At 35.8% G+C, this 9,552-nt stretch overlaps 1 protein-coding gene across 3 annotated transcripts; it reads left to right on the plus strand.

Moving 5' to 3' along the window:
* The first annotated feature begins 3,350 nt into the window (after positions 1 to 3,350).
* LOC116141952 lies at positions 3,351 to 9,325 on the plus strand. 3 transcript variants are annotated; one of them, XR_004129910.1, is made up of 5 exons: positions 3,351 to 4,282; positions 6,345 to 6,483; positions 6,550 to 7,644; positions 8,178 to 8,464; positions 8,717 to 8,851. XR_004129910.1 is itself a non-coding variant. In XM_031427427.1 (4 exons), exons 1-4 carry the CDS (start codon positions 3,522 to 3,524, stop codon positions 9,086 to 9,088), a joined length of 2,367 nt encoding a protein of 788 aa, XP_031283287.1. In that variant the 5' UTR covers positions 3,351 to 3,521; the 3' UTR covers positions 9,089 to 9,325. The 3 variants fall into 3 exon arrangements, 2 of the variants coding, with proteins under 2 accessions (XP_031283287.1, XP_031283288.1); XM_031427427.1 differs by lacking the exon at positions 8,178 to 8,464 and having other exon boundaries at positions 8,717 to 9,325; XM_031427428.1 differs by lacking the exon at positions 8,178 to 8,464 and having other exon boundaries at positions 6,553 to 7,644; positions 8,717 to 9,324.
* Positions 9,326 to 9,552: the final 227 nt, after the last annotated feature.

The following is a 9,552-nucleotide window of genomic DNA, read 5'->3' on the forward strand; positions in this document are numbered from 1 at the left end:
CCCAACCCTAGTCATGATTTGAGCAAGAATTGTGTAGAGAAATTTTTATATACATTTATTTGCTTGAATGTTGACAATTGTTGATGGAATTGATGTTGAGTGTTGGTTAGCATTCCACCATGAGAAGTAGTGTTTAGTATGAGATGAATTGGTGGAAGTTTGAAGAAGTTATGAAAGAGTTGGAATAGAATTTTGAAGTGTGAACTTCCTGGCCATGTTTGAAGTTGATTTTAGAGAATTGTGCTCCAAATTTTGGTAGCTAGAAAAAAGAGATAGAAGTGTGGTTGATTTAGTGCTTGTTTGTGCATACAACTTGTTTGATGAAATTTCAAAGTGAAGTGCATGTATGATTATGATAGCAGATTATCTTGAGATGAGTTTGTAGATGGTAGAGAAAGTAGAGAATGACATGTTTACATGCCATATTGCATTCTTGCATTTAAACATTTGAATTTAGGAAGAATAACAAGAAAAAGTCCATCTACATGCATACATGCATATAAGCACACTAAAGAACAAAGAGAAAGAAAAGAAAACTACTAAAGAAAAGAAAAGAAAAGAAATTGAATACAAATTTCTAAAAGAAAGACAAGAAAAAAGAAGGTTGTTGCGATGAGGAACCCATGAGTGACAAGAAGAAGAATATTCCCACATGCACGCCGCCCTTAGTGAGCGGCCTAAGAATAAGAAAGAAGAATTTTAACATTTTGTAAGAGTGCATGTGGATGAGGACTGTACCCAGAAGAATATACCTACATGCACGCCGCCTTTAGTGAGTGGCCTAAGAATAAGAAAGAAGAAGTTGTACGGTTCGTAAGAAGTGCATGTAGATGAGGACTATATCCACTCACATGGCCGAGGTTCCGAATCCATGCCTCAACCGAGTCCGATCGGGAAACAAGAATAGAAAAGAAAGAAAAGAATAGAAAAGAAGAAAGAAAGAAAAGAATAGAAAAGCAAAGAAAGAACAGAAAGAAAAGAAAGAATAGAAAGAAAGAAAGAAGAGAAACAAAAACAGAAAGAAAAACAGAATAAGTAAACAGAAAAACAGTAAAGAAAATGCATCTCTTATGCATTTGTGCATATGCATTATGCCATGTCTATTATTCAGAATTAGTTTCCTATTTATACTTACATGTTAGTAAGTGAGAAGGAAGAATTTTAGAAAGCACAGAGAAGAATAGAGAAGTTTGATGTAAGGAAAGAAATTCAAAATATGAATAACGGAGGAAGAAGAACGGTATAGCGGATTTACTTACTAAGCAATTAGTGCTCACTCCGTTAATTTCACTGTTTTTACAAGTAGTAGGTGAGAAGCGGTTGGAGGGAATGTCGAGAAGCGGGAGAGAATGGCACAACTGTCTAGTTATATTTTGAGCTTATGTATATAACTTTTGACCTAATGTAGAGGACTTCTTTATGAAAATAAAGTAAATTTTTTGGCCCATTATCTTATGCTTATATGCTTATATGTTTTCTATATCATATTTAATAATTTGATATCTTATTTGCCAAAGTATCCTAGCTAGAGAGGGTTATTACAAGACAACTCCAGTACATGTTTCTTGAACGTTTACTTGGTATTTTATTAAGTTAAAAATAAGACTATTGACTTTGTAACCTCCAACATGCAAGCTTTCTTTTGTATTTCTGAGATGAGACAAAGCTTTGGTTGCCAATTAATGTAAACCAACATGGTTTATAACTCTATTTTGTCAAATTTTTGGATTCGCATGAGCTATTTAAAGAATGATATCGGATGGGTTTTATGTTTTCTGCAAGTTTAGAGACTGAAAATACCACAAAAGTTGTGAAGTTTCTTCAAGTTTGAATTTTATATTTGTTTGCTTCTTCAGATTTATGGGTCTACAATTTTAAGTGTTTGTGTTGTGTCTTTCAATCTAGTTTATGATCATAGCAGCTACAACTAACTCATATGATGGTAAGTTCTTGCTTTGGTGATTTGTAACTGAAGGATCTTTAATGTATGTGATGTTTTAGCTGAGTGTTGGTGAAAAATTAAGATTCAATGACTGTAAATGAATCATCAATTGAAGGGTTTTGGTTATAACTTTTGGTTTAGAGTTGATGGTTATCTCTGCTTAATAATATGCTCTCCTTTTCCTAAAATCTCACTTCTTAATATGCTAATTCCACTAATTATTCCCTCCCCTAGCACACTTACTTTTCACACAACAATATCACCTAACCAACCTCCACTAACACATGCTCACATGCCACTCACACCTCCTACCATCTTTTATCCTTATGCCCCTGATACCCCTTCTTACTGATAGAACTCCCTGCCAATTTCACACTCTAACCAGCAAGCAGTATGCAACAAAAATGCAAATAACACAACAAAAATTCTGGAAGAGTTTGGATGCAAATTCACATTTTGGCATAACCAATAACCAAATTCACATCAACACAAATAGCATTATTGCACAACCAATTAAATATGCCTCATTCATCAATACAAATAGCATTATTGCACAACCAATTAACTTATATCCTTTGGAGAGTTTTGATGCAAATTATTAAGGCTTCTACCAAGCGAAACCCAGACAATTAATAACCTATCCAAGTATTAGAGTTTTGAACTTTCTTCAATGAAGGATAAGCAACAGAGAAATGAAGTACAAAACAAAAAATACTCACAAGTGGTTTAACTTTGTAGTCTAGCCGGAGTCCAAATGATGAATACAAAGAATTGAATAATGACGACAGATAATGTGGCTTCAACGATGGCAGACACAATGTTTCTGCTGTTCTGCATTTTTTGAATTAGTTTTGGAACCTAGCAATTCCTAAACCAGTAAATTTTAATTTTAAATTTATGCTTTTAAAATTTTTAACACTAGATGGACTGGCGTCCATCTAGTGTGCTTATTTGGATGGCTGTCCATATAATTTGGATAGTTGTCCACAGTAAAGGGATGCCCGTCTCTAGTATTTGGATGGAAGTCTATTGATTTTTAATTTATTTTTAAATATTTTTTCTGGACCGTCGTCTATTCCTGAATGAATGGCCATCCAGAAAATATGGACGACTATCCAAAAATATTGGGCGGCCACAGAATTTTTGTATCATGTCCTACATGACAACGTCTGAATCAGGTGTCATGTATATCGATACAAAATTTTGATATCAACTTTCGGTGTACATAGCATTTTTATTTTAAAATTGTTGAAAAATAGAGATAATCAGATTATTAAATATATAATTTATAATAATTACTATTTATTTTGAAAGACTATCATAATGTTATATTACCGACCAGCAAACATGATAATTTAAATAATATAGGATAAAAAAACCCAGATTATTTATCAACTCGCCACACCAACTCTCAGTTTGTCCCTATATCCACGTTTAATACCCCCAAACAATGTAGTCATAAGCCGGCTAACTTGTTCCGCATCACGAATTACCATCCCTACAATTCCATTTCTCCACAATTTATCGAAATTTTGTAAGAAATCAAAAGTATCAGCAAATTCCTCACTCACTTTCAAACATGGCGACAATCGATTCTCTCCCATTTATAGACATGTCAACCCTAACCCACTCTGAACTTCGTACTTTGTCTCTCTGTTCCACCTCCGCTTTCGACCTTCACCGCCTCGATGACCACGTTATTCCCATCATTGATCGTTCCCTCTTCAACGAAAGTGCGGGCTCCCGTAAACAAACCTTCTCGCGTCCCACTACCACCACCCACCACCACCACCATCTTCGCCACCGCATTGCCGGCCTTCTCCCCTCCTCCAAACAACCTCCCTCATCGTCTTCACTACCACCTCATCTCGACCCGGAACATTTAGAAAACCGCTCGATTCTCAACTTCCTTCGGAAATCCCTTTCCCAAAGCCCTCACTTCAACGACGTCGTGTCTTTGTTCAGCGTTTCGGGGGAAAATGATCAGGCTTTTAGGAAAAGGAAGAGGGGGAGGCAGCCGAAAACGAAGGTGAAATCGTTGGAGGAGAATTTGGAGATTGTGAATAAGAATGGAAGGGTGGTGGATATTGCTGGGTTGGGTAGTTTGGAGGATCCTTATGGGGAAGAATTGAGAAGAAGAACTGAAGGAATGACTTGGAGTGAAGAGGAATTGTTAAGTTTTATGAGGGATTTGGGTGGGCAATGGTGTAGTAGAAGGAAGAAGAGGAAGATTGTTGATGCTAATTTGCTCGGTGATATTTTGCCTGTTGGTTGGAAGCTCTTGCTTGGCCTTAGAAGGAGAGAGGGCCGTGCCTCTATTTATTGCCGCCGATATATAAGGTTATGTTTCTCATTTACTTGTTTTTTTCTTATGTTCTTTATGATTAAGTGTTTTTTGTGCCATATTGAGATTGCTATTTGTTTATGTTGTTAGTATCGCCAATACAAAATCTGTGTATTTATTTATTTATGTTACAAGTTATTCTCTTAGAACTGAATTGCAGTATGGTTTTTCCTTTTAACCTAAGGCTTTGGTAGTTCTTTTTAGAGGAAAAAAATATATATTTATAATAGAAAAACAGAGATTTATAATATGTTTACTTTAATTTACTTAAGGCAAACAGAGATACATAATGTGTTTGCTGTAATTTACACAAGGCAAACAGAGATACATAATATGTTTAGTTTAATTTACACAAGGCTTTGAAGGACCTTGATTTGTACACGTCTATCTCAATATTCATTGGTCTATAAGTTGATTTTGAAGGCAAATGAAGTTCATCTTCAATTGATCCATTGACCAAGGAAACAATTTCAAAAGAGATTTATAACCTCTGAAATTGTTCTCAACGTTTAGTTTCAACTTGAGAAATTTGGTAGTATGACATGTTGTTCTCAGTTTTTGGTTCCACGATTCCAGATTTAGTAATAATGTTAGTACCGACACGCTCAGTTCCATCTTCAATTTTTTATTATATGTTCACACATAGGGTCCTTTTCACTCTTAGGGAGTTTGGCCCTTAGGATTGGAGTCATTAAGGTTTGAAGCACATGATGAGTTAATAGTTTTGGGGAGTTTCTCAAGGCAAGGGGATATTTTGGGTGGTTGAAAGTGTAGACAAAGTAGTTTTAGGGTTGGGCTTCAACTGGAATCTCATCAAGTTGTACCAATCTATTTGGTCGTGGAGAGATGAATAAAGGGTTTGTTGTGTGGTGAAAGGTTTATCAAACTTACTGTTAGATATGGAAAGCTTCAAATCTTGTTTGTCACGATTTGGGATCATATACCATGGATCAATTATATGAACTTAAATGTCAATAAAATACCTGTAGAATAGTGAGTTAAGAACAAATGTAGCTAATTGGTGTGTTGCTTGTTGATGGTAATGATGTCTGATGATGTGCCAAATGACTGAAAAATCAAGACTGAAGTGGAGATGATGTTGGAATGATATAGAGAAGGTGCCTGGAAGTAGATCACATGTCAGGAATCTAATGGTGGTGGCAGCCTGGTGTCATGTGCTGTTGCTTAATGACAGAGAAAAGGGGCATTGATGATGAGTTTCAGCTGTGTGTGCAGGTGCTATGCAGTGTATTTTGGGATGGTGTCCTTTGGTGAAAGTGACAGATTGACAGGAGGGGAAACTAGTGGTTGCTGCAATAGTAGCACACGTGGTAACAGGAGGCTTTCTGTGGAGAGAATGGGTTGCGTTTTCTTTTTTCTTTTATGTTTTGTGGACAGTGGGGCTGAGTTGAGTTGATAATGTCTTTGGACAATCAATTTAGGGTTATGGAGCGATTTGGGACTGTATTGGGTTTAGTGTTTGTAAAAGCTTTCGGATTGATCAGAACTAGATCAGAACTTTTAACCAATTGATGGAGAACCTGATGGATGTAAACAAGGGAGAAGAAGTAAGAAAAGGAATAAATACAGAAGAATTAGAAAGGAGAGAAAATCTAGAACTACGGAAGAAACAGAGAAAACTTAGGGAGAGAACCAAAATTTACATTGCATAATCAATCATGTCTGTCTGTCAAAACTAGCTACCTAGTGTCCTACTTAGTTGGAGAACATAGGAATATAATTTGTTCCTAATAAATCAAGGCTGTCCTACATCACCTCAGGTGATTGAAACAGTGTCCTCAATGCCCTTTGGAAGTCTAACAATAGCGGTATGACATGTTTGACTGTAATTAACGTGTGAAGATGGTGTGGATTTTATGGGTCAATTAATGCACCTCAGCTTAATTTCCGTGTATGCAGACATGTTTTGGCAGACACTTTAATTTCAAATCTGGAGAGTTTACTCAACTATTTACTTTTGCAGATGATATTTTATTTGCTCTTATCCTATCCCCATGTGTTTTTGGGTAGGCCTTACCCATTTTCCTATCTTTTCAGCCCTGGTGGACAACATTTTCTATCATGCAAGGAAGTTTCTGGATATTTGCAATCCTATTTTGGACTTCATGATGCTCCTCTGTCAATGGATCATGGTGCTGACAATGTTCAGCAAGATTATAGAGTTGCATCTGGAAGTGTAAGTAAATATTTGCGAAGCAGTTTGGTCTATTTAGCCTTAATTCATTTGATTTATGTCGTTCAGCAGCATGCAGGTGCTACTCTAATGGATAATGAACAGAGGCAGTCTAACGGTCAGGAGAAGGAAGTTACTTTACTGGGTATTGACAATCTTGCAGAGGTTCAAATATGGGACCTTTTTGAATGTCATAAATGTGACATGACGTTTGATGAGAAGGATACATATTTACAGCACCTTTTGTCATTTCATCAGAGGACTACGAGGAGGTACAGACTTGGTTCTTCAGTTGGGGATGGTGTTATAATTAAAGATGGAAAGTTTGAATGCCAGTTCTGTCATAAGGTATTCCATGAAAGACGTCGATACAATGGTCACGTAGGGATTCACGTGAGGAATTATGTGAGGGGAATAGAAGATACCCCTGGTCGTTTGACTCTTCAAAAAAGAATGGAGTCTCCTGCTAGAGAGGAGTTTCCTACAAGGATCTCTAAAATGGATGCTTTGATTGAAATTGCTCAGAATTCTATTCTTGAAACGTCCACTGCTGGATCTAATGCCATACATGCTGCTTCAATTTCTGACCTTGAACTGAACTCTTACTCTGCTTTCAGTGAACCAGAAATGGATGATGGAATTATGGACAAAGAATCATATCAACGAAATAGCAAACCGAAGATTACTGATGAAAAGATGGAGGCGATTGACAATGTTGATGTTGGCAATGTTATGGATGTTAAGATACATTCTTGCATGGATTTTGCAACTGTCTTAACTACTGCTGAGCAAAATGGTTATTCCTCTGAAAATTTTAGTATGAAAGATGGTCTGTCATTCATTGCTGATGAAATTGATAAGTCTGTCACTGAGCAGGAAAGAGGCTCTGCAAGCCACTTACTTGCTGCATCTGGTGATCTGAAAGTTGAACGTGTTGAGGGCAATGAGAATTTGGGTTGCGCTAATGCAGTTGAGCATAAGGAGGTAAATGAAGTGAATAACAATAATGATATTGAGTTACAAAGTGGGTTTGGAAGCAAAAATGGGATTTCTGATTTGTCAACTTTGAAAGATAATTTAGTTCATTATGGAGTTTCCAAGTCTTCGATGTCCTTGTTGCAACCATCAGGTGGTCTTCCAACATCCAACACTATCTCAAATAAGGTATTGTGATATTGTTATTTGTATTTGTTGTTGTGGTTAATGTTGGATTAATTTGAAAAGGCTTTGTGAATATTCCAATATTTATATAAGATGATCATTACCTCTTTGCATTTACATGGTTGGATCCAGATACTATAGACTCTTGAACAAAAACTTGCAGATTTTGTGTTATCTTTGCCATTAATAACAGAAGTGATGGAATGATATTGCTGCAACATGTTAATTTAGGAAGATTCTCAGCAATGTTTTGTATAATTTTAAAATGTTGACAAGCTGTTGACTTTGTTATTTTGTCCCCTTTTTCTTCTGTTTCTCTTTCACCAATACAACAATATTACAATGGAGTAATGTTACATATTCCAAGTCTTATATCGATCTTCTCATACAGAATGATGTGCTATCCTATGTGGCAATACCACATCACTTATTACATTATCCTTTCATTTTTACTTGTTGGCTTTAAATAGGAATACACATTATTTGAGATGAGAAAACTTTTTCACTTCAGAGTAACAACAATTATTATTTTACAGTATTGGCCAAAAGACAGTAAAATTTAACAATAAAAATTCCATGAGTACAACTTCAAGACTAGTGAGAAAGCACGAGATAATCCTGGAGGAGAAGATGAGACCCAGTTGATTTTCTTCTGTGTTTTTCTTGGCTGCATGTGCAATCTACTGTCATGATTGAATCGAATCTTTTCTCTGGGAAATCAACCCCTTTTTTAAGAAACTTCTTGAAATATGTATTTAGCATTATGTCCTATTAGTGGTTTACGAATTCAGCTATTTGCTTAATTCATCTTTGATGAAATAAGGTACGCATGTTCACATTTGAGTTCAATGGTTACTTGCTATTTTTATAGAATAATTAAAAAAGTTCTGTATGTAATTGAACATCTCAGTTACTTCTGTTAAATCTTATGTTCCATATTGTCCTGATAATGGAGGTCTAGTTGCTTTCTCCACATTAACCTGATGATAATTTTTTGTGATAAAAATGATTGTTTTACTCAAATATAATTGAATTTTCTGGAAAATAATTTGATGTTTCTTATATATATTGCCAGGGGGAAGGTGGACCTTGTAGGGTTGACCAGAGACAGGACAATGTTTCAGGATTTGAGGAGTTGAGTTTGGATGAAATAGAACATCTGAAATTCAATTTAGGGACGGGGCAAGAATCTCTCTCGCTGGCAGAGGTGCCAATACAGATGGTGAGTGATGCTGGAATGGAAGGGTCATATAGTTCCTCTGTTCCATTTGAATCAGAAGTACTGTTAAATATGGCTGGCAGGCATATTACTACATGTGTATGGTGTGGAATGGAATTTAGTCATGAGGCTGTTGATTCTGAGTTACAGTCAGATTCAGTTGGTTACATGTGTCCAACCTGCAAGGCTAAAGTCTCTGGGCAGCTCAGTGTTCTGGGCAGTGGTTAGCCCATGAACTACACCGTCTTTGATTAAGGGTATTCTTTCCATTTTCAGTCATTCTTTTCATTTTTAGTCATATGTAGTCAATTTCTGATATTTTGACTTTCATAGAATATGCTGATTGGGGATGTTTCTGTTTGTTTAATATCCCCTGTATGAATTATTAAATTTGTTGTGCTGCTTTCCTGTCATATATATTAGTGATAAAATTTTGGTTCCTGATTTTTGCTCAAATATATTTGTTCTGTTACCTTAATTTTGGAGTGGTGATATTACAAGTTCAGTTCCATGGTGTTTCTGGTGACACATTAATTAATCACATGTTCTTGATTTTTAAATTTTCTGCTATGATACCAATTATATGCTAATACCAAAATGATGTTACTCGGATACTGTAACATAGAAACTTAATTAATTGGGAATGATATTTCTTATGAAGAGTTATACTTTTCTGGAAACTCTATTGAGCA

The sequence above is a fragment of the Pistacia vera genome, unplaced genomic scaffold (genome assembly GCF_008641045.1).
Source record: "Pistacia vera cultivar Batoury unplaced genomic scaffold, PisVer_v2 Contig401, whole genome shotgun sequence".
Lineage (NCBI taxonomy): Eukaryota > Viridiplantae > Streptophyta > Magnoliopsida > Sapindales > Anacardiaceae > Pistacia > Pistacia vera.

Bases quoted from the DNA above. Each gene is read 5' to 3' on its own strand.
- LOC116141952 (XM_031427427.1), top strand. From the start codon at position 3,522: ATGGCGACAATCGATTCTCTCCCATTTATAGACATGTCAACCCTAACC. The intron at 4,283-6,344 runs GTTATGTTTCTC...CTATCTTTTCAG, and splicing joins TATTGCCGCCGATATATAAG to CCCTGGTGGACAACATTTTC. The intron at 6,484-6,549 runs GTAAGTAAATAT...TATGTCGTTCAG, and splicing joins ATAGAGTTGCATCTGGAAGT to CAGCATGCAGGTGCTACTCT.